The 25359-nt window shown below is 42.7% G+C and overlaps 1 protein-coding gene across 1 annotated transcript in view; it reads left to right on the top strand.

The window, feature by feature from the left end:
- The first annotated feature begins 658 nt into the window (after positions 1-658).
- dchs1b (dachsous cadherin-related 1b) overlaps positions 659-25359 on the top strand; it is a 76659-nt gene continuing 51958 nt past the window's right edge. The window contains exons 1-4 of the mRNA XM_079171997.1: positions 659-1189; positions 14028-14873; positions 14994-15191; positions 15394-16167. Of these exons, the coding sequence (XP_079028123.1) occupies positions 14046-14873; positions 14994-15191; positions 15394-16167 (1800 nt within the window). The 5' untranslated portion in view covers positions 659-1189; positions 14028-14045. The remainder of the gene's footprint in view (positions 1190-14027; positions 14874-14993; positions 15192-15393; positions 16168-25359) is intronic.

Here is a 25359-nt window from a genome sequence, read left to right as displayed (position 1 = left end):
GCATATTCATCCAGATTTCATGAAACATTATAGGTGATTTGCTTTTAATAACTACTTTAACTTGAAATATTAATATTTACATAGATAATGCTGTCCCGACCCACAGCGGCATCTTGGAAGCATAGCATCGACCCGATACCCTCCAAGTAAAACACTGTTAGCTCTGTCAGCACTGCTTGTCACCGTTAGCACTGCTTGAGCTGTTAGCTGCAAACTAGCTGCTGGAACAGTCGACACGAGAACCATTGAGAATATTTGAGTGTGTTCTTTTTGGGGAGGTTTTATAACGTGTGTGGTATCCTTTTAAACTATCATATTATTAAGTCCCCACGAAGAAGGAAATAGAAATGATGCTGTTAATGACTCATTTCCATTCATAATGTGCCATGCTGAGCTAAACTCCTCTTTTGATCAGGCATGGTGCGCTGCGCTCTTTTGTTTCAAAGACTACTTCCACTGAACGGAGCTGGGGGGCACCAAAGGCTGCTCTCCTCCTCTCTCAGCTGTATTCCACAGCCTCCCTCTCCTCTGTCCTCCCTTTTGTGTAGAGTACCCGAATAAATTAGCAACCCCAGTCGGTAATGGCAGGAGGAGGAGGAGAGTAGGGGGGCTGGGCCTTGTGGCGGAGGAGTTGGCTTTCAGTCGGTGAGGTGCACGGTGCCCTGAAGCGGCTCCGCTTTAGCGCACACACACACACACACACGCACACACACACACGCCGTGTCTGAGTGACTGGATGCTTGAGAGAGAGAAAACGAGGAGAGAAACGTTTAAGATCAACGAGAGAGAAGGGCATTGCGGGGCCACAGACGGCTCCTTTCTTCTGCAGACGGCAAAGAGACCGTAGAGCTTTGCAGCTGATCGAAACGCGCTCACCTGACACGGGGACGGAGACGGAAAAAAGACCCTTCACTGGAGGAGTAAACCACCCTACCGGTGTACCAGATTACAAAATCTGTGGAATTGGCGCAACTGTCATTTTTGTGGATATTATGTAAAAAAAGAAGAAAAAAAAAAAGAAGAAAAAAAAAAAAGCCCGGTCCAGCTGGACAGCACGGCTCCATTCAAGATTTTGTCCCGGAGGATTGTCAGTCGTTGAGGGGGGAATTGGAGACCGTTTGCATATTAATCAGTTTTGGAGGGGATATCCAGAGCGTACATCCAGAGCTGCGGAGTGGGTCAGATGAATGTAAGTGACAGCTCCTTTATTCTCATCCTCTCTGTTCACTATTACATCTGATCAGTAAGGGATGAAGGTGGAGAAATTAGCTCTTCTGGTTCTCCGTATAGAGGGGTGCACCCTGCATCTGCACCTTGCATGGTTGAGCTGGTAGCTGGTCCCGGCTGTGCTGAGATATGGGGAGACCATGCTAAAGGGGCTACAATAGTAGGCTATTATACAAGATCAATGGATCATGGTGATGCAGCAGCCTCTTATTGATTATTGATCCCCATCCACGGCCAAACCAGCTGAACAGCCAGATTGTAAAAAGAGAAAAGAGTGTCGCCCCTTTCAAAATATGCTAAACATGAAAGGGAGGTTGGTCTGGTAGGCCAGCTTTTACGTCTTATGGAACTATTTGATCATAGTAAGTCAGTGGTTTTCTACTCAGGTTTTAGCTCAGAGCGAATATCCTTTGTTTTGGAGGGAGTAGAGAACCACTTAAAGGGAAACACCATGAAGTGCACAAAGTGGGCCAGCACACTTTGGACTATTTCCTCAGGAGAACAACTGATGTGACAGTGAAGAGATTTAAGAAGACTGTGAGGCGTCACTAGTGGAGAGAATTTGAAGTAGCCCACTGTTGTGCCCTAAAACCATTAGCTACAGCAGAGCGTGCTCTGTTGATGATGGTGTGGTTTCCACTTTTCTGTATTATTATGAAAACAGAAACAAAAAACCCGCAGAGGGACTATCTCAGTAGACGGTAAAGACTGTAGGCTATAACGCGTTATAAAAAAAACAAAAATAACAAGTCCAAGAGGATGTCAGGTAGTTTCAAAATCCAAAAAATACATTCTTAAACAATTGAAATATTTTTTAAACATCAAGTGTATTTATAGCAGTCAGTTCTGTCCATATATGTTTACATGGCCAAAAGCTAAAAATGGTAACCCAGGGGCATATTTAAGTTCCTAACCACAATAGTTATTCCAGTCATATCTTGTGTCTGCTGGCGTCCACAGCTCCTGGTTTTCTGCTGTAAGGAGGGATACGGATCTTTGCATTATTACACTATCCACTTACATGGTCTCATGTGCTCTAGCTCTGCAGCACACTGGCCTCAGCCTCTGGTCCGCACACAACCAGTAACAGTTTGGTTTCTTGCAGAGCGACGAGGCGTGCGGCAAAACATTTTCTAACAGGAACCATATGGATATCTGTTGGTGCGGCTGCATCGGGCAGAGCTTATGTTTGTGCAAACAACCTTATAATTACTCATATACAGGAGCAGTTACAATAGTGGCAATTAAGCATTTCTAGAGAATTTAGTTACATCTTTATTCTGGCAGGCATAATGTAGCTTTTTAGAGGATACAATTATGAAAGGAAGGATTACAAGTTTGCGCCTAGACGATCATTTAATATGTTCTTGGGGTCGCAGCTGAAGTGTCCACTTTGAGCCCTAAACCTCCCCGTGAAATACGTTTTCATTAATCCTCAATTAATTTACAAGAAGAGCTGTGATAAGTCACGTTACTCCCATTACTTCCTGTCTATCTAACACTGCCTACAACAAGCAAAACCTGTCAAGGCAGAGAGGTCTATTCATTCCGTGAAGTGTCACGTCTTTTTGAAGAGCTTATCAACAAAGTCAACAGTCAGCTGTTTACCTTGCACTCCATGTTGTTTTGTGCAGCTGGATGGATGAGCGTGATACAGACTCTGCCAGGGTCAGGGCATTCTCATCAGGGCTGTGTTCAAAATACATGCACTCCTAAGACAACAGCATCTGCTGAAAGACTTCATATCAACATTTGGGGGGGAGGTGACTGAATAGCAACCACAAAACCTCCAACCCCCATTCCCTTCATTGTATATGGGATTATTTGGTGTGCATGTTGGCAGCAATGTGACATCTAACTTGGCTTGCTTTCTGCATCTTATTCTACTACTTGTAATGTGATAATGCTACATCGGAATCATGCTGACATACAGGCCAATATTGATAAATCTCTTTTTAAAGCTTTAATCAAAGTTGCCTTTTTTCAAGATGAAATATAATACCACCGCCCACAGTCTTTAAGTTCCTTTTTGTTTACTCTACTGGGATTACTTTAGGGAATGTCCCAAGTTGAGGCTTTATTCTTCTGCAAATCTCAAGTAATCTTGAGAGTTTACTTTAAACTCTGGAGATATACAGTGTAATCAAACTGCACATTCGCCACCCACATTGACACTGCAATCCTGCTTGTACTCCCAAAAAACCCCACATAAGAAGAGAATGTCATCTTTTTTAGTCAAGTTTCATTATGTGCATGATTATATCCTATAACCCAGAGTGTCTGAATTGTTAATTAAGAAGACAAAGTCACCCCGCGTACCATATTGCAGAGAAAACTGTAGAGAGTGGAGGGTTTTGTGTAATATCTGTTTCAGCTCATCAACTCGAGTCATGGAGTGCTGCCAACACAGAAAGAGAGTGAGGGGAAAAACCAGAAAGCATCTTCCCACCCAAATGTTGCAACTCAAACAGAAATCTGTCTAATTGTACTCCAGAAATGTTTTTTCCTGGGTTTTGTTTTCTGCGCATGGGAAATCAGCGTCTGAGTACAAATATCGGAAAGGGACTCAGCGGGTCTGTGTTGGTGTCTTTTATTTACATCTCAGACCACCGTTTTTAGACATAACATCAACCAAAGACTCCATTTTGAGGGGATTTCATGTAATTTATGTTTATTCGGCAGCATGTGAACTTCTGTTTGCATCAGCCATCCACAGGCAGTTATTAATAGCTTTAGTAGTAGAGTCGTGAAATAAGATTCCCATTGATAAGGAATCCCCTTTGCTGATTGCTCCACATTTTATTAACTTCACCCTCGGGGCCTACTGGTTGCCATGGCAGCTACAATCGCCAAGTCTGCCATCTTGCTGTGATTACAATCGAGAAATTGAATTACACTATTGTAACATTTGAGCTGTGTGTGTGCTTACATGCAGAGAAAGTGGTTCCCAAATTGACATTGGAATTCAAATTCGGCTGTATGAGGTCGGTTTTAATGAGCTTTCCTTTAAGCTTATCGATGCATTAGTGGAATTTCTTCGATGAGTGTTAAAGATTGAACAAAGATAAAAGCATCGGGCTGTCGTTTCATAATTACATTTCTGCAGCAGTTACCATCCTTGCTTCTTCAATGTTTCATTCTTGCTGCTGGAACTTTGGGAGTTAATGTTTGAAATATGAAGTACCAGGTAATACTTTACAATGTTGGATCATAGAAACGTGTTTGTAATCAATAATCTCACATAAACAATCGTGCTGAGTCATACCTCATCTTGGAGCTTGGACTAAGGCTTTTTTTTTTCTTACAGTGTACTTTTGGTAGTCTTCCCACTGGGGAAATAGAGATACCTTACCTTCCTACTTACGGTATAAAGACCCATTTATCTGCTGCTCTGGAGAAGATATTACCGTATGACTTCCTCAACCAATCAAAGGAAATGACTGGACTCTCCCGTCAGACACAGAATGATTGACTAGCTGCAGTTTTCAGATGGTGCAATTCCATTTTTGTTTGTTCTGAGGCCCAGTTATGAAGTAACCGCCATTATTCATGTTCTGGTCAGCTGAATGTGAAGGACGGCAGACACTGACTGAATAAAAAAAAAAAGAAATCTTCACAGTGCAGAGAAGTAGGTGATGTCTGCAAGGCTATTGGAAGACTGCTTTTGGACTATCTCCACTGTCCTTCCAAAATACAAAGTTTCAAACCTTGACTTGCTACATTATAATCTTCAAATTTGACAACAGACGTTGATCCAAACTGCCCGGCGTAGCAAGACCAGGCCTTTAGATTCCGATCTGGAATAATGACTGCTGGAAATGGGTTGTTATGTTCCTGAAGGAAGCTGCAGATGGAAGTCCTCTAAAGCTTGGTGTTGTCTCGAGTTTCCCCATCTTGCGCTTCTCTGCCGTGGGTTGGAACAGTGACACTGGCTCCCGACTGCCAAAGTGTGGCTAGATCGTTTGAATTCTGGGTTCCTCGTAGTTGCAGTAGATGAATGGAAGAAGTGAGTTTACTTCTGTACATGAATGAATGCACGTGTGTGTGTGTGTGTGGCCTTTGCATAGACCTGTGCAGTTGATGGAGAAATCTCATTTTGGGTGCAACTAATGACTATTTCTTCATCAGTCAATCTCTCAATTATTATTTTTTACTCTTTAGAATACAAAAATCAGCAGGTGTTGGCCCTTTTTGCTTGACAAATGATTTAATTGTTGATCGATTTGATGTCCATCCACGAATTGATACATTGACTAGCTGTTGCAGCACTGTATCCTAGTGTGTTCTATCAGATGCCAGCAGAGACGCTCCTTCTCGGATCTCTTTATCGATTCTTCCCCTGTTGAGGGAACGACTAATGCAGGCATGTGTGTGCAGTATATGCACACGCATGTTTCTGAATGAAGTGATGTATTAATTTCATCAGTCACATGAAGAGATGAACGTGGGAATTGCTCTGAGCGAAGATGAATGAGATGTGGTAAATGCTGCCCATCTGGGTGCATGATGGATGAGAAGTGTCTAAGCTCTGAGGCTAAAACAGAGCGAGGAAGAGAGAGCCTGTCTGTGTAGAGTCTCATGTGTTTTTAATGATGTAAGTGAGATGATCTGAGCTTCTGGTACATCAAACATTTGCACCGAGCTGAGCGCTGCATGTAGGGCACCGCAGCTCAGGTAGTGCAACGTGTTACGCAAGGTAAGGGCTTCAGAGACTGGATGTGTGTGAGACAAAAGGGAGGCAAAAGAAACAGTTGGCTGGAGAAGAAATACGTTTTTGAAAAGCAGTGGCCTTTAGGAAGATCAAAAATGTTATTCTGTGTTGTTTGCCATTGATTCGGAGCGAGAGAGATCAGTCCTCGCGTACATTTTTCATTCGGAGCCTCAAACCCATCAATCGCATGATTTCATTGCATCATTATTAACTGATTAGTATTGATGTCTGTTTAACTCTGTAGCGCAAATGAAAACAAAGACAGACAGACTTAATTCCCAGGCTTACCACGAGAAATATAATGGCGTAACATGATACAAAGGCATTCTCTTGGAGAACAGCTGTCGGCGCGCCACTAACCCGAAAGTTGATAGAGAATTTAGCTAATAAGCTAAGTCGCCGTCACATATTCTGAGCTAGAGATGAGTAATTATGGATTTTGATAGTTCAGATATGTCAACCAAAGAACAACCAAATTCCTAGTCCCTCCCAGTGAACTTAAGTCCGTTGCATTTCTTTTAGGAAGATCCCGGCCTACTTTCACCCTACAAATGTTTTGCTCTGTTAGCTGGCAAACTCTTCAACAAAACTGTTTAGCGCTTTGATTAATGTTTGTGTTTTCTGATACAATAACATAACCTCATACGACTGTCTGCCTTAGGCCATGTCACTGATTATTTCATCGGGCGGAATGTGGAAAAAGATTAAAGTGTGTGCTTGCCCGTGTGTGTGAGTGTGTGTGTGTTTAAGTTACAAGAGGAGTCTTCGGTTTCCCTTCTCCGGATCCTGTTTTGGCTATCAGAATGTTTTGACTTTTAACTTTTCCTCTGTTCGTTCATTAACAAATGCTGGGATAATTCTGATATAATACAGTGTGTTTGTATGTTCATGTATTTATCACATTGTGGGGACTGAAGTCTGTTCACATTGACACATGTGGGGACTTACCTCCGAAATGTCCCCACAAAGTTAAACACTTATTTTAGAGTTTTAGGTTTTGAATTATGAATGTGTTAGGGTAAAGGTTAGGGTAAATATTGGGGTTAGGCATTCAGGGTTAGGATGACCCTACAGGGAATTAAAGTAAGTGAAGTGTGTGTGGGTGTCAGCGCTAAACAATCATGCCCATAATTCAAAGAAATGATTTGGCAAATATTGCAAACTAAATTTAAATCAACTCCAGAGTGGTTAGTGTTTATTTGTGTTGCATTCACATCATATTAATATCTGAATGTTATGACTGCCATGCACTGACTACACTTAACATACTCACACATGCACACTGTCTGATAATACTCTACTAATACTTACTAATAACAAAACGCCTAAACAATAAATAACCAAAAACTGTGTGTGTGCAATGCATACTACAGGTTTGTAGCACAATGTGCAGCCAAATGAAGCCATTATATGCTTGTTTGTGCATTTTAAAGTCTTCAACTTAACAATGATGTGTAATTTCTTCCAGTCAGTGGTCTGCTTTTCACAGACAATTGAACAGGCGTTCTCCTCTCAGATAGAACTCAAATGAGTAGAGAAATAGTTTGTTTCAGCCACTGTCAGGGTATTTATCTCAGTTTCAACAATGAGGTAATGATGTTTGACTGAGTCATGGACTTGGTTCGGCTCAAAAACTTGCCCTGTTGGGATATTAAACTCTGATGGGGCGCGCCGATGATTGCTGGTAGATGGCAGCTGCTCCTTCACCTTCAGGAATAGCTCGCCTTGCACATCATGTTTTTAGTTGTTTTTTTTACCTTGCTGTCCATGTGGGCCCAGTCTTTGTTTTGTATTATCATCTACTTTTTGAATATTCACCCACTTTCTCCATTTTTCTTTTGAAATGATTAGTCATACACACACCCAGACACACACACATTCATCAGAGAAGCAAAACACACACACTGCACATTCACTTGGCAGTGTGGCCTTGAAGGTTGAGGGGTAAGTGAATCACCTCCGGCTGTGTTTTCACTTGCTCCTTGGCTTCACTGACGGTCCAGAGGGTACATTATTTATGTGGGTGCGTGTGAGGCTGCATGCATGTGCGAGTGATTCAGCACTCACTCAAACTATGGTTAACTTCTTCTTCTTTCTGTCTCGGTCACCGTGGCAATGTTTTTTTTTTCTTTTTTTTTAAGGAAACCTCATTCAGAATCAAACTTTTCCTCTGTATCTCTAGTTCTACTTCTTCTTCAGTTCCTTCCATCTCTGAATGTGTCGTTCTCTTTCTCCTTCTTGCCTGTCGGGCAGTAAAATCTAGGACGTTTTGTCACAGGGGAGCTAGTGCAGTTTGTAAGTGTGTGTGACTGTATTCCAGCTTGACATCTTCTGTGTGGGTAAATAAACAAATCTGAGTCATCACACCAGCTTTGAATTGTCATGCTGCTGCTGCAGAGTCTTCTGCAGTTATTTTTCACCAGCACTATTCATCTATTATGCACTATGCACTATTCATCCCTCTGGAGTTAAGTAAGTATGTATGTTAGTGGAGAGATGCAAGATATAAGTGTAACATGCCTATTTTAAGATTTTGACGCAGCAGCGCAGTGAATTGAGACATGACTTGTAATCGTGCTACACTACAGAATGAATTAGTCAAATATGGCTCAAATACCTGTTGATAGTTTTGATGCTGGGTAAGATTAGGAGGCAACATACCAATAATTATTTTATTGAATAGTATATCAAATATTACTGACCCCAATATGAGGACACACGTTGTTTAACAAGTCTGTTTTTTTAACCACATTTTCATCGCATCGTTTCACATCCAAACGAGATCACGGAGCCAAACCATGAAAAAAGATCTCACTCTCCAAATACCTTCTGGATTTTAACAAAAATACAAATCACATGCAAGCAACATTTACTTCCTAATCAGAGAATAAGATGACAATCTCTTAAATAACTGCAATATGAAAACAAAGTGTGGACTTGAGCCTCAAACTCTCAGTCACCGAAGGCTCCTGGCACAAAGGATCGCTCTCACTTTGAACTGACTAGTCTGTGCGATGACGTGCCCCCCCCCTCTCTCTGCAGCCCCACTGATGTCACTGACATGGACATTTATGTAGGAAATAAGTAATAAAATAAAACTCCAGAGCAACATTTCATGGATAGAATTAAAAACAAAGGTTCTTACAGAGCTGAGGTAAACTGGGAACAATGTTACAGCTCGGTTCCTCAGTACTTGGCTTTGAAATCACTACTGACTTACATAAGAGACATTTAAGAAACAAATTAAAAGAAAACATGACTTGAAAAAACAATGTATCAAAAGACTTGTGATGATACAGACTTCTCTGTCACGTTCCCTGTTACAGAATGTATTTGTCACTCTGTTCCAGATTAACCGATTAAGCTGCAGATCAGAGTAACCAAGGAACTGGCCCTCACTTCATCATGATTAATTCAAACGTACTCACTTAGATTCTGCCAGTCTCCACAAACCAGATAGGTTGTGTTTCACAGGTTGTGAGAGCTTTTATGGCTGCAGGCTTCCCTTGGGTGAGGTAACCCACTTGAATGATACAGTCATGAACTCTCTCGCCACATAGTAGAATTAATATCGATTGTGCTGTGATGCAGCACATGCATGTATATTTCAGTGTGTGTGTGTGTGTGTGTAACTGTCCAGACAGTGGACGTCTGGGTGTCTGAGAGGCTGGTGCTAAGATATACTTAAGATTCTGTTTTGATAGTCAGCTATGGAAATAAATTGAAACTGATATCCACCTTTAGTGTAGTCTGGAGTGGAGGAAAAAGTAAAAGTGGAACGGAGGAAGCATAGGTATATGTGCATAGAAAGGGACTTAAATACTCTCACACACACACACTCACACACATTAATGCTCACAGTGCTGAGACAGCTGAGCTGGTGACAGCTGGGTTTGGTAATGGGACGTCTGTATCCAGAAATCCAGGGAAAGGCGACTCAAAGGGGAGACGGGGGTCAGAGTTGTCGTCCCCCTAAACACACACACAACCCAAACGACATGAATACTGAGAAGCAAAGCATTCCTCCATCCTCTACCCCCCCACCAGACTCTCAACCCTCCCTCCCTCTTTTCCACAAAGCTTATTACCGCTGCAGCCTGTTTCACCACAACCAGGTCTAACCTTTCATTCTCAGTCATTTAAAGTGTTGGTGTTGCTCTAGCCACCCTGTAATTGTACACTTGTTGAGAAGTGTTTTTTTTTTTTACGGTTTTAAATGGCACCAGAACTACAGCAATCTAGTATCTTAACACCATATAGAGCACATGCATGACATGGATTACAAAAAAAAGAAGAGAAAATTCCTCCGTAAATCAGACTTTTGCATTTGGAAATTGTATTTTTGCTTTTAAATGCAAGGTTGTATATAGTGTCTGTTTTTACGGCAGTCATACTGTATTTCTAATCTCAATTTGTGTATTTCATTTAGCAAGCTTTTCCCTTTATTCTTTCCCCTGTCTGGCTTTACTGTCAATCACAGGACCTTACCAATGTTTGTTGTGGGTGGCACAGAAGCGGTTTCAGGGCTCAATGAGTTGCTGCCAACTATCAACAGCCAATGCCAGACCTCTCAACCGCTAGAGGAACTATTACAATCCTGAGCTGTTCCATCAAAGCACAAGAAACATGGCGGTATTGAGTGGCCGTTTTTTACTTGGAACTCCGTGACTTTTGGTCCTGTTTGGATTGGCCCACGGGTAGCTATGGCGTGCCCTACTAGATCTGCTAAATCCATTAGAGGGGACGGACGGAGGAACGGAGGAGGGACGGACATGGGAGGGATAGGGAGATACTGAGGCCTGTTTAGAATTGGCACTGCATAAGGAAAAACTGTTCCTCACAACTGAGATACTACAGTGTGAACACACTCGCACACATCCTCAAACATATACTGTAGTACTTTAAATTGTTACATCCTATAGAAAACAATATGGTTTTCTATTATATGGTAACAGCACTTAAGAGTGGAGGCCCATGTATTTGAGGCTTTGAGGCTTGCACACACCAGAAGGCAGATTATGGGGTCACAATGCCAGATAAAATGTGGCTGAGACTGCATGGAGCCCTCCGGGTCTGCACTGTCTGTCAATGTGGTCGCACAGAGATGATGTCACTGCTCGCATGCACATGTGTTGTGCAGGCGTACAAAGACCCATGCAACCAGACGGACGGTTGAAGCTTGTTCTTTGTTGTATTTGACTTTTTTGTTTTTGCATTTAACCATTAGAAACGTAATTTATCATAATTAGCATAATATTATAAAGAGTGCCACTAGAGGGAGTGACTCAGGTGGTCTTTTCCACTGGCCATCTGTTCTGCCAGGAGCCTTTCAGCATGAGCAATATTTCAGCCCTTGCTCTCTCCATCCCTCATCAGCTTGTGTTTTTTACTGTAAACACAAGAGTATTACAGCACACGTCAAAAGGGAGATGATGTCATGCACCATGCTCATTGACAGTGACAGATTGCAGTCTTGCGATTTGTTTCATCAATATAACCTTTCATTGACACTCAGCTGAAGCAATGAGGGAGAAAGGATGTAAAAAGACTCGCATATAGACCGCACATTCTGGAATACTCCCTTTCCGACTTTTTCGGTTTTTCAATCATGAGTTTCTCCTACACAGCTCAGTGGCCCCTAAAGACAATAAGGCAGCCAGGCCAAAGCAAACTGTAATCACCCCTCAGAATGTTACTTGTTCTATTATGTCCTAAATCGAGTCTTTCCTTCTCTTTCCTTCTTTTTTTAGTCTGTGGTGTGACAATAGCTGCATTATGGTAATTCAGGGTAACGTGGGTTCATCTCATCACAGCGGGGACCCCAAAGGCTCTGACTCTTGAGTTTCCCTCCCAGCAGCAGAGAGGTTTCTTTTCATCATCGCACTCCTATTTGTCTCTGTGCGACCTCCACTTTTTTTCTATTTTCGTCGTCATTCAAGGCAGACAGTCCATAAACAGAAACACTCCAACTACTTTGACACACAGCCACCACAACAAAAGAAAGGCGGGTATGCTCGCTCAGCTCAGCTTGCCTCTTTACGTAGGAGTGAAGCAACTGTCCAGAGCAGCCGTCTGGACCAGATGTAGAGATCAGTGACCGCACCAGAGGGACCAGTATCAGTGTCTCTCTCCCTGTCCCGCTGGAGCTATAGACTTTATTAATCTCTTTTCCTCGGAGGCCTCATAAACTACCGCAGGAGGTCAGGGTCGGTAGAAAGACCGCTGGGATGGATGATTGCAGGAGGATTCATTAGATATTAAATAATGTTTTTTATTTTCTCTGTATATCATGCAAAAGTACTTCAGGAGCCTTGGACATCTAAAATGAATTACGGAGTTGTATTTGCTCAATAGCATGTGATTTGAGTGTAACCTCACTCCGATGAACTGTTGTCGATTAATCCTTTGATTGTATACGAAATAGCAGACAACCTTACAATCAGCCTGCAAAAAGGTCGGTCTATGGTATTTTTGTATTTGTGAGTGTGAATGCTTCAATTCAACGTATGTGCAGATACTGCAGCCGGCAGCAAGCTGGCTTTCTCTCTAGAGGTGGAAGACATTCCTAAAGTTAACTGTCCAGACTATACATGCACTGGGGGAGTGATTGTCTCGGTGAATATGGCTGGCCAGCAAAGGCCAACAACCTCCATTGACAACTAGCGTCCTGTCTGCTACTGGACCTTTACCTGCACCACACATTTATAGTTATAATGATTTGTACCAAACATTAGCTAATAGAGGCAGGACTCATTCACATGCTGGACAGTTTAGGTGTTCAATGTAAAAGATTGTTAAAGCAGCATCCCTCTAGTCTCTTGGGTTTGATGAATGAGTTATGCTAGGGCTGGATGGCCCTCCTCATTGCAGGATGTTTTCAAGAGTTGTACGCTCAATAAATCTTGCCTTGTAAATACGAGAGAAACATGCATAAACAGTTGGTCTCATTTTGAACATAATCTAAATATTTGTGGACCTCATCAAGGGGTAAAATGAGCATCTATCTCGTGAGGGATAAAAGTGGCCATGCAGGTTAGATTTGTACTTCCAGAGTCAGTTTGCAAAAGTATGTGTCAAACCTGGGTCAAATAGCATTTGCAAATAATTATTAGTGTTTGTTTTAAGTTTCTGTAAGTACCAGATGGTGGGTTAGCTGTAGGATAACTCAGGCAGTGTCAGTTGAGTTCTAGATAGCCTTTGAGCTGTTGTGATTGCCTTTCTTTCAGTCAATGTGCCAATTGATGAGGCAAATCCCCTCTTCAAAAGACTTTTTGGCAAAAAGTGTTTGACCCTGAAGTGTTGCATGCCTTTGTAGACAGTTGCAATATGTATATCTGTTCACGATTAGATCCAGCTATGACTGATACGACTGATATAGCATTAGCATGAGGAGGATATTATCTTTATGGATTTGTGCATGATTTAGATTTTGGGGAACATAGAAGCTAAGCTTACAGGCTTAAATGGCTGCTTTTCCCCATAAAGGCCCTGCTGAAGCAGCCATAGACTTACTTTCCCATACATTCTATATATTGGTAAGTGTGTGCGTGTGTGTGTAAGCGTTTTCTATCATAAAAGAAAATCTCACAAAGGGTCTTGGTGTCTTTAAAGTGTTTTCCCTTGGGATTTCAGTGCGTGACCGCTCTGGACACTTTAAAATGTTCTCACCCAGTGAATAAAACTTGTTATCCTCCAGATAAACATGGTTTATGATTCTGTTCTCAAGCCAATGTGGATCCTGGACAGATTTAGACTTCCATTTTCATGCTCTTTCAAATCTTCATGATCCAGCTGAAGAGTTCTTTCCAAAAATATCCATTTAATGGGGGGAAAGCTCACATTCATCAGGCAGTGTCTTTAATATAGGTTGAGGATTGTAAAAGTGTTAGCACACTGTCATGTAAGGATTTAAGGTACATACTTCACTGTGGAAAAAACGTTTTAATTTTACGCTAAGTGAATTTTCAAGATATTTTCAGAAAGCTGTTCAATCGCTCAATCCACACATCATAAAATATATCGTTACTTAAAGAAATACATCTTTTCTCTGGCTGATATTTTTCTCTTTCTCTTTTTTTCTTACCCCCAGGTGTAGCAGAACCCAACCATGCCGTTAACAAGTAAAGGGTCAAGACGGAGGGCTTGGGTCAGCGGACCCTGTGTGGGTTCAAGCCTCTGGCGACGAAAGCCACTCTTTTATTTATGCATCCTCCTTGTTTTTGTTCAGTCTACAACTGTCCTTGGAGCCCTGGAGCTCCAGCTGGATGAGGAACAGCCGGCTGGGACCATCGTAGGTGACATCAGCGCTGGGTTACCGCCTGGTGAAACTGGGGGTCTTTACTTCATCTCGGACCACGAGAGCACAGGTGTTAGCAACGATCTCAACATCGATGAAACCACAGGCATCATTACCACCGCACGCCGTCTGGACCGTGAGCAAAGGGATCACTATAGCTTCATCGCTGTGACTATGACAGGAGTCACTGTTGAGGTGTCGATCAGCGTCAACGACATCAACGACCATGCACCCATGTTCCCCAAAAAGAAAGCTGTTCTTAAAATCCCTGAGCACACCGCAGTTGGGACAAGGTTTTCCCTGGAGCCTGCGACAGATGCAGACAAGGACCAGCTGACCACTCAAGGCTACGCTATTCGAGAGGGCAACGTAGGCCAGGCGTTCAGACTGGAGACCAAGAGAGCTTCTAACAAGGTGCTGTATCTAGACCTGGTGGTCAATGGACTTCTGGACAGGGAGAAACGCTCATTGTTCACCCTGGTTCTGGAGGCCTTTGATGGGGGATCACCCAGAAGGATGGGATCCATGACCCTGGAAGTGACTGTGACGGACATCAACGATCACGCACCAGTCTTCAATCAGACCAGATACCACGCTATTATCTCTGAAAGCCTCCCACAAGGCAGCAGCATCCTACAGGTTAGCTCAAGTCTTGTCAGTGTTCGGATAATGAGTCAACACTTCAATAACAGTTCTTTTGTCTGAAAATCCACATGGTCCAGGGTCATTTTAATTTCAAAGACATTCTTATCTTTTCAGGTGTTTGCAACAGATGAGGATGAGGGCGATAATGGTCTGGTTCTTTATGAAATCAACCGGCGTCAGAGTGACGCTGATCGCTGCTTTGTCATGGATATCAAGTCTGGGGTCATCACTTTGAATCGGCCCCTGGATTATGAACTGAAGAGGGTTCATGAACTGGTGGTCCAGGCCAGGGATAACGCCAGCCACCCTGAGGTAATTGCATTATTATTATTCATAAAAGTGTTTAAAGCATAAAGTGCCGTTAATGATGACAGGTAATATATTGTTTTGTATGTGTCTTCCTGAAGGGTCATTGTTACCAGGTTTTTTTGTTCAATTGATCGCTCAGTCCAACACTGACAAATTTCCTTTTTTTGAAAAATAAAAGTAACATAAAGAATGCTATTTTTTTCAGGTGACCAATGCGTTTGTGACCATTCATGTCCGTGACTTCAATGACAACCAGCCCACCATGACCATCATCTTCCTCAGTGAGGACGGCTCTCCGAGGATCTCCGAAGGGGCCCAACCAGGCCAGTACGTTGCTCGGATATCTGTCACAGACCCAGACTACGGAGAGTACGCCAACGTCAATGTGTCCCTTGAGGGGGGTGATGGGAAATTTGCTCTCACAACCAAGGACAGCATCATCTACCTGATATATGTTGACCAGGTCTTGGACCGAGAGGAACGGGATTCTTATGATCTGAGAGTTATGGCCACAGACTCCGGCACACCTCCCCTCAGGGCGGAGTCATCGTTCACCATTCAGGTGACTGATGTCAATGACAACCCCCCTCTGTTCGACCAGCAGGCCTACAGACAGACTATTCCTGAGGTTGTCTATCCCGGCTCCTTTGTTCTCCAAGTGACTGCCAGGGACAAGGACCAGGGCCCCAATGGGGACGTTCGATATAGCCTCCTCAAGGGCAAAAACTCTCACTCTGATTGGTTTTCTATCGACAAGGTCACTGGGATCATTACCACAGCGACGGCTCTGGACTTCGAATCAGAGCCGGCACCTAGTGTGACCGTTGTTGCAACAGATAACGGCCGCCCGCCATTGTCTTCCACGGCAAAAGTGGACATTGTGCTGCAGGATGTTAACGATAACACACCTGTGTTCTCCAGCAACTTCTACAATGCCTCCATCAAGGAGAACACCCCAGCTGGGACCTGCTTCTTAGAGGTAAGAGAACACCCTGAAGAAGTTTTCTCTGCAGCCTTCTTTCCCTCTCAATCTTTTTATCCAGCTCTCCAGTCACTCTGCTCATATTTATTTTGTAGGAGACCTGCCGTTTTTAATTCTCATAGTGCTATGTCTTGCACCATGTTGGCCACAACACTGTTGTTCTACTTATCCAGCCAAAACCAAGTATTCACTGCCTTCCTTGTGCACTCATCTCTTTATTCACTCTCTCTTTTCACTTTCCCCGTAAGCTCTCTCTGATTACTCCCCCGGCGAAAGCCTGATTTATACATTAATACAAATGAGTCTGGAAAACAGTCATATCTGAAGGGAAAAGCAGTCTCAAAGTTTTATTTCAGAAAAGTTTGCTCTTGGAAGCTTTGTGATGTGATTCATAAAAACTGAGCTATGAGAGTGGGCAAAACGATTTATAGGAGAAAAGGGAAACAGAGAGAGAGGGCCAGGGAGGCAGACTTCACCTGCATTCCTGACTCTACTGTGAGGAGATTTACTCTGTGCCGGTATGTCCTCTCTCTCACCTCCTGCGGTTGCCGTGGTAACCAAGCCATCAGCGTAGGGTGAGCCGTCGGTATCGCGCGGCAGCTCGGCTGTCTTGCTTTTATCTCGATTCCAGCAGGTCTTGTGTATGAGGAGGACCTCTCCCGAGAAATGAAAGAAAGGATGACTGGCTGTTTGTCTTCCATTGAGGTCTTAACTTGGCATCAGGCACTGTTTAGACTGTTTTTACAGGTTGGTTTTACCCCCTCTGCCATGAAGCGGACGACATTTCATCATTTCTGCTTCTCAGCATTTTTAAGAGTGCCTGCTGCTAAAACGTATACATGCAGTGGCTTTAATAATAGGTTTTGGACCCCTAAAGATACGAACTGGAATTAGAAAAATACCGGTAGTTGAATACATGTAGCATGTATTTGGAAAGGGTAACTAGTTGGTATTCTGTGGAAACTTGCATATTGGCCTTCTGGGAAGACAGTAGATGAGGGAAGTAAGGGAACGTAATGAAGAGGATGGATATGAGATGCAGATTATTTAAAAAGGAAAAAGAGAGATGGAATAACCTGTGGAAGGATTGAGAAAAAGAAAAAAGCAATACAGATATATACAGCCTTAATGTGATTCATTTCCGATTTGTCTTTACAATCACAGATACAGCCTTTCTGTTGCTGAATTATTGAACCCTGTAATTTGCACCTAATTAGGCTGCTCTGTTGAATTATTTTATCTCTCAACCAACTGAATGAACCCCCTGGACCTCGATTCCAGTTCCTGCAACAGTTCAACCGTTAGTCGTTTCTTTAATCTTAGCCTGCAGTTATTCTGGCAGTAAGTGCAGGCGTAATCCCACGCCAGACACCACAGGTGGTTTTGATGCCAAAGTGAGTGAATAAGGCTTGAATTGCTCATTCCGGCACGTTCCTCAAGGTTTGCTCGAACCGAGCCAAGATCCAGGCGAGAGTCCGCCCACAGGGGCTGCGAGGAATCTTTTCTTTTCTGGGACAATGAAATATGTGGCCACTCAGACAGGACACACTCACGCAAATGATGTTATACCTGACATCATACCCTAATGGATGTCGTTCCAGATCTGTTCTGTATTTTCTCCTTTTGCCTGCCAACCAGCTGTCGAGATTGTGGAGCATTTGGTATTTTACTCTGTCAAGAAAGCGACAACGTGAAGAATTGGGTCAGCTGGTCCAGTAGACCACGTTTACATTTTTGTGTGATGTTATTTGGCACCGGCAATCAAGTTGTGAGGTTTCGTCACGTTCCCAACAGAGTCGAGGCGAAGGCAGGACTTTCTCAGAATTGAACTAATATTTACAATAGATAACAATCACATCACTGTTTAACTTTAGGAATTATTATACCGGACTGGCTGGCTTGGGTTGAATTTGTGTAAATATAGGGGAAAATCAGCAAATGTTTAATATCTAAAGAAGGAAATATGTTATCAGAAGAAATGTTGCATGAAATGGGACACATACACACATAAGGTAAGAGGTAGGTTTCTTTTCTGCCTAAACTAGTCTTCCTTAAACTCTCTTTTTCTTTTCTCACATTCTCTCGGTTTCTGTTTTTGCTACTTATTTGCTCAGTTGCTCTGTTTTGGTATCTTTCTCTTGATGTCTCTTTTTATTTCTCTCAGTCTGCACTCACAAATACACACACACACACAAGCAGCAACAGTGTGTCCGTTTCTTATCAGTTGGACTACTAAAGTAATCTGTAATGTGCGGCACTGTTTATGTAGCCGCGACACAAAGGAGTTATTTATTTCTTGGTTTCCCGGCTTTCCCCTTCCTTCGCTTCCTTAAAGTATTTCCCAGGCAGGAGAGGTTATGGTGCCTCTGTGTGTGTGTGTGTGTGTGTGTGTGTGTGTGTGTGTGTGTGTTTGTATGCACATCCATCTGATTCAGGTTCATATCCTGAGAAGGTAAGGGTCATGAGAACAGCGTGAATTGTGGCTGATGATGAAAAGTGACAAGCATATTTTAGAGTGGAGCATTTTCATTGTTTAAAAACTCTTATTGGCATGTAAATATTGCTGGAATCATCTGATCTGTGTGGGGCCTATTTGAATGCCCCTGTCATTGGATTTTCTGTCAAATCCAATGACATGCTCTCATCTAGCGTGATCTCACAAGCAGTGACATGCACGCTCCTGTCAAGCCTCAAAGTACCAACAGACATCAACAGATGAGATGCAAGCTAGAAGACATATTGATTAAAGAACAAAGAAAACTCAGCTCAAATGGATCAATAGTACAAATGAAATAAAGGGACCCTAACAAAGGAAGAATTAAATAGTTGAGATGGATGAGAACGAGACGGCAAAACAGAAGACAAAGTTTACATGCGTGTGTATATCTACATGTAGGCATTCCTGTGTGTCATATCTGTGTTTGTGTACTTGTGCACTTTTGAAGCCAGTAACTCACTTTCAGCAGGTGATGCATCTCCCCGGTGAGTTTCACCATGTGGTTTCCTGGTCAAGCCTGTTAAACAACACTCAATCATCTCAACAGAGGCACAGATGTGCTCAGCTGGGAGATGTACAAAGCTGCAGAGAATAGCTTGCTGGCATTGCCGTACAACAGTGTAATGGTACTGGTTGGTAGATGACATTTTGACACCGTGCCATAAAAATGAATAACTTTCAGAATCAAAAAGAAAATAAGCTGGTGAAATAAACCTGGAAGCCGTGCTGGAGGCCCACGGAGGCTGCAAATGTCTTTACGCCCCACAGTATAGAACGCTGGACAGAATGAGAAACATGCTGAAGACTTTGCTGTTCGTACGTTCTTGCTAGCACTGGAGGTCAAATTTAATTCAGAGGGATTACCCGAAATCTGGGTATTTGTGATGCTCTGCCATTCACCAAACAGCTTGTCAAGGGGACGTTTTAACCTTATGGTGGCGATTTTCCTTCTCACCAGTCAAATGTGGCCAAATCTTGCTCTAGACTACATTTTTCTGACAGACAGACATATTATTTCACCTACTGAGCAGACCGTGTGGGTCGTCAGGTAAAACAAGAACAGAGAGTCACACAAGAACATTTGAGTGCGAGTGTAGTGTGAAGGCGACTGAAATAGAGCAAAAACATATCGGAGAGGAGAGGTTTCTTTTGACAGGTGGAGTTAGTCCTCCTGAACTTCCCGCTAAACCACTTAAACAAACACAGCACGTCTGCCTGTCAAAGCAATCGGCAATTTTGGTATGAAGTCCAAAGTCTGGAACCCCGTGGCTAAAGTCTCTACGGCTCTATAAGGAAATACTAATCATATTTAAAACATATATTCACGCATGCACACTGAGACTACTCACATTGGATCAACCAATAGACCCAGAGATATTTTGGTGACAGCCTGAAAACAGGAAGGTGTTCTTCTTAAGCTTCCTGTAACACACCGGACCATGTCTCCTGCTGGTGTCGCACTGAATCTGACCCCTGCGAAAATCCAGACCAAGCCTTAGCTTCCAATTCAGAGCTTTCACGCTCTCCTACAGCCCAGACTCACAGTACACACACACACTCTAGTTTTTATTAAGCTTGAAAATGTGAGAGGGGGGGGGGTGCGATGAAATTTATTGTCCGCTTGATGTCTTCCTTCAATGCTTGTTCTCAAACAGTGGCAGCTGTGCTTTAATACGGACGCGCTCTGTTGAAACTTCATCTTGTGTGTTTTAATTAACCTGTCAGTGTGTTTAATTTGCCAGCATTAATAGCTGCGGGAAGAAAGGCTGCAGGTTGGAGCGATCACTTGTCAACACGTGCCTCAGTTGCATCCAACAGGTGATCAGCGCGATCCAAAAGTTTGGTGAATCGTTTCATGCCGTTAACAGCTGGCCCGTGTTCTGACACACTTACTCTCGTCTCTCTCTGGTTCTGTATTTCTGTCTCTGTCTCCCACTCTCTCCCCCCCGCCGACTCACACTTCTCTCAGCTGCCCGCGAAGTTGACGGGATGTGTGTGATGAGGGATCAGGATGGTGTGACTGCCATGCGAACTATTCTCATAGCATCCATCAACACTTACTGTGAATTCATCACCTGTTTTGCTACTGGAAGCTCAGAAGCCATGAACGAAATCCGTCTTGGTTTCACGCTCATGCGCTAAACTTTCTACATAATGAGGTGGGCTTTTATTTGTCAACTGTATGATGGGAATGCCCGTCTTAAAAGAACAGTTGGTCTGAATTTATGAGAGTGTTTTTAGAAATATCTCCGTTGCAGTCCTTTATTATATGAACCTCCATATTACCTGCAAATACCTGCAAATGCAGACACATGATACAGTTGTTGGTGAATCTACCAAGACTGAAACTGTATAGTTTGTTATCACATTAGTGCAAATCTGTAACAGTTCAGAACCCAGATTCTCTAATCAGACAGATTTCACTTTTTCAGCTCTTTGATGGGTGTTGGGTTCTGGTCCAAGTTGAATAAATCATGCTTTTGTCTTTCTTTTTCCCCTCAGAAGCAGTAGTTTGGTTCCATATCACTAGCTGTTGGCATATGCTGTGTTTTAACCCTATCAGAGTGTTCATTCAAGTGTGTTCTGACTGGCCGAAGCCTCTGTGGAGAGAATGGCCTCACGCCTCATTAAGCCCAATACTCCGTACCATATGGCAATGAGGGGTTTTCTTCTCTCCCTCTCTTTCTTTCAGTCTCTCTCTTGTCTGACTGATTTTTATTCCATTTCTTCATCTCATCTGTTAGTGAGTATCTCTATTTCCATTCTTTCTTTCTTTTTTTTCTTAACTTTTTACCTCATGTCTCGTGGGCTTTTACCCTCAAGGCTCCTGTACTGGTCTCGACTTTATCTTTGCCTATTTTAAAGGAATCAATCTTCCATCAGCGAGTGAGACTCAAGTATGGAAACAGTTTCTTTCTTTGTCTCTCTCTGCATCAGTGGACTATTTTAAAGATAAGCATTCCAATACTACACAATTAAATGTATCAATGCATCAGTTTCACTTCTCATGGGACTTTTACTGACTTTACTTTTATTATTTCCCACACCTAACGGTGAAATATTGAATTTTCTTCTTTTGTTTGACCATATATCCAAAATCCAAAGAGATTCTATTTAAAAAAATCCTCAATTAATCATCTCAATAGACCTAACCACGTAAACGTTATTGGCTCACATGTGCAAGATGAAAGAAGAGTTCCTGAATATCAGCAAATCCCACTCCACAAAAATAAAAAAAGGTATAAAGAAAAGAAAAAGTCAGCAAGTTTCTTTCCACAGTCTGAAAGTGACGTGATGGACACGTTCAGCTTCAGGGAGAACAAAGTCGAGATAGCTCCTCAGTGGAACACACTGATATCAAACAGCTGCAGGCACAGGATCCTCCATATACAACACAGACAACACAGACACACACTCTTCTCTCCAGCCTATCTCCCTATTCCAGCTCTCCTGGGCTGCTTTTGCATTGTGCTTCTTTTTCAAACTTATCTGACGACCAGACCATCTTCTCTATCTCTGTCTGGGCCACCATTTTGTCAGTCAGTGTCATCTCTTATTGCTTCTCACACCTACACTGGAGTTTGAGAGTGAAAGGAACAAACTCACAGGCACGTGCACGCACACACACACACACACACACACAGACACACACAGACTCGCATATTGTGGTTGAACTCAAAACGTGCACACACACGAACAGCACAAGTCAGCAGCAGGTGATCCTTAGGCTTTCCATAGTTCATTTGGTCACACTAATCTCATTTCATAACACACTGAGTTAAGTTGGTGTAGATTAGTATGCTTCCTGTGTTTCTCTAGATTGTATTTGCTTTGGGAGAGGTCCTGCAGTTTGGAACAGCAGGTGGTCGATAAGTTAGGGGTGACGGGCGGTACAAGCACTTGTTTCCCAGCGTATCAGATTCTGTCATTTGTGCTTTACAGAGATACGTGTTGGATTTGAAGTCGCAGTTAGGTGTGACCAAGACATTTCCCTTTTGAGCGCAGAGTTTCTGTGGCAGTGGCCTAAAAAATATGAATGTTTCAAGTCGTTAAATATATTTTTTCTTTGTTGTTATTTGTTTGCACTACTCGAGGACATGACTTGTTTGTGCGTCTGTGCGTGCGGTTGTCAGAGCTGTTATCTGGCTGATTCTGCTCCCCTCGTGTTGTGTCTGTCTCAGCTCTCTCCGTGCTGTTTATTTTCATCTCGGGGGTCAAAGACTGCGCAGCTCCAGATATTTGTTTTCTTAAATGAATCCTCCATTTTTAATCATCTCACTTGTCCTCTTCGACTTCCTTCTCACCTCAGAAACTGAAACGTGGAGATGCCGAGAGAAGCAGAGAGGGAAACATTAGTATTCCACATCTAGCGTGGCGTTTGCTTTGCCAAAATACACATGTTTTTTTTTTTAATAATGGCAGCGACTTACAAAAAGCATTTTATATCCAGTATGGTCCGCATCACGCTTTCCGCTTTCTTTACATCTCCCAGATGCATTTCTGTGGTGCGTGCACCTCATATTGTCTTTTCTTCAAGCTTCAGCTTTTAAAAGATTAGTTCTCACCATGAGTTGTCTATTAAAGGTTAGAGCAGCACCAGAAAGAATGAAAGAAAGTTTCCACTCCCAGGGTGGAATCTTTTACAAGAGAATCTCTTACTACTTCCCACCTGCCCAGTCTACCCTCCACCAATCCCCATTTCTCCCTTGTTTTTGATTGCTGTCTGGTTCCACTGAGCTGTACTGTACGTTGGCTGAAGTGATGCATTTAACTGGAAATATATATGACTAAACAACTTTGGATGTAGGTGCATAAATCTAATTAAATGCATGTACAGAGAAGAACAGAAGTACAGGATGAAACCCTGGCGCATGAGCTTTAGGGATAAAAAAAACACCAAAAACTCTGAGACTTATTTCCATTGTGGGCCATCGTGCATGTGAGCGCGCATGTGTGTTTGTGGTCGCTGGCTGCGGTGTGTCAGACAGGGTTGGAAGGACTACAGGAGTGGAAATAACTTTTACTGTTTGCATGGGCAACTGCTGTGATTTGTTTCATTGAACTGTACAAACCTTGAGCCGCAAGGGCTACGGGATGATTAATGACAAAGTGATGACAATGGACGGATAGGTGATCAGAAAGGGGATGAAAATGTTGGAACAGAAACTCATTTGTAAATAACTAAAAATCAATTTTGATTGTGAGGTTTTTCTTGTTCCCAAACTCCTGTCTCTTTCCTTGAGCAGGAGCAGTCCCATCTTCTTCAGGCACGCTCTGGAGATTCCTGGAGCCTTCTGGACTCAGTGAACCCGTCCACGCAGGATAAGCAGAATATTAATTTAATAAGCAGCCTTGAGATGAGGAATGAACCTCTTTTCCGTTTAAATTGCCAACCTATCTTAGTGTGGCTTAATACAGTCTTGTCTATCATTTCTCTATTTGGGCCAAGGTCTATCATTTCAGCACAAATAGCTATAATATTCTTTTGAATGAACACAAGCTGCAATAAAAGGAAAACTGCATTGACATTAACTAATAATATACCTATAAATACATGCCTCTGAGTTTGCCATTTATCAATAATGGCCTTGATTATTTCCCTAAGCTCTTGAGTTTAAACATCCTGACAAGACGTGCGGTGGTCTTCATAGTCTGGTCATTTAAAAATTAGGCTTCAGGCAACTTTCAGCTGGTTTCAGGGTGGTCTATCTTTTTCTGACCAACCATACTGTAACTCGTAAGTTACGGAGTTAAGGAAAAGGAATTCTACATCTTTCCTGTCACTGTGCCCTCCAGTATTCAAACCCTGCAATTTGGACAAAGCTCTTGTAAGAACTATAACGGAATTTTTTTTTTTCGTAGCAGCATTTCTTGCAGTCAGATCATGCAAGGTGTTTGTGTTGGAGTCGTGTAAAGACTCTAAAATGAGTATCTCTGACATGAAACAGTAGTCGCTCTGTGTTTTTTTTAACCTCACGCTGAGTACATTTACAGGCCTTTGGCCTGGGCCATAGGTGTTGGCTGAGGTTATGTAAATCATCTGATTTTGCAAGATTTTGCAAGTGATTTAACTTTTACAGTTAGGATGTGTCAGATTTAATGTCAATTTAGGAGAACCAACGTTTCTGGTGCATGTGGCCCAAATTCAGCTCTGTGGTTTTGGATCAGATTTACTGCGGCCTAACACACCCTGGTGCACAGTGTGCAGTTGAGGAAGTTCTTTATACTACTTGGAATAAATCTCTTGGTTCTGAAATAATAGAATTCAGCAGTAAAAGTGCTACTCGATGACGTTCTCAAGTCAAAGTGCACAGCCATGAGACAAACAGGCAGAAGAGATGTACGTGACTGTAACAAGTTGACAGAGATGGATTGCTGTCACAAGTTTTTCGGAGCAATCAAACACTCGGCTCTCTTTGCTTGAAGATGTTTGCTGTGCTCCTACGAAGGGCATCAAAAGGAACTGACAACAAGAGGGAGTTGCACCAGCCAGTCTCTGAATGTCAACATCTGGTGTTGTAGCTGCTGTCACTCACCACAGCTTAATGTTTTCACATGATGGCTCAGCGGAGCGGGACTGGTGTGGAAAGTGGGAGCAGTTGGTTGGTAGGGAAGATGAAAAGGGATACATTTTTTTATTGGATCTGATATCCTACTCATCCAGTTTCATAGAGAGGAGAGAAAGAACATTT

The sequence above is a fragment of the Pholis gunnellus genome (genome assembly GCF_910591455.1).
Source record: "Pholis gunnellus genome assembly, chromosome: 13".
Classification (NCBI taxonomy): Eukaryota; Metazoa; Chordata; class Actinopteri; order Perciformes; family Pholidae; genus Pholis; species Pholis gunnellus.
Note: the sequence above shows the minus strand (reverse complement) of the source record. Positions and strands in the feature narration are given on the sequence as shown.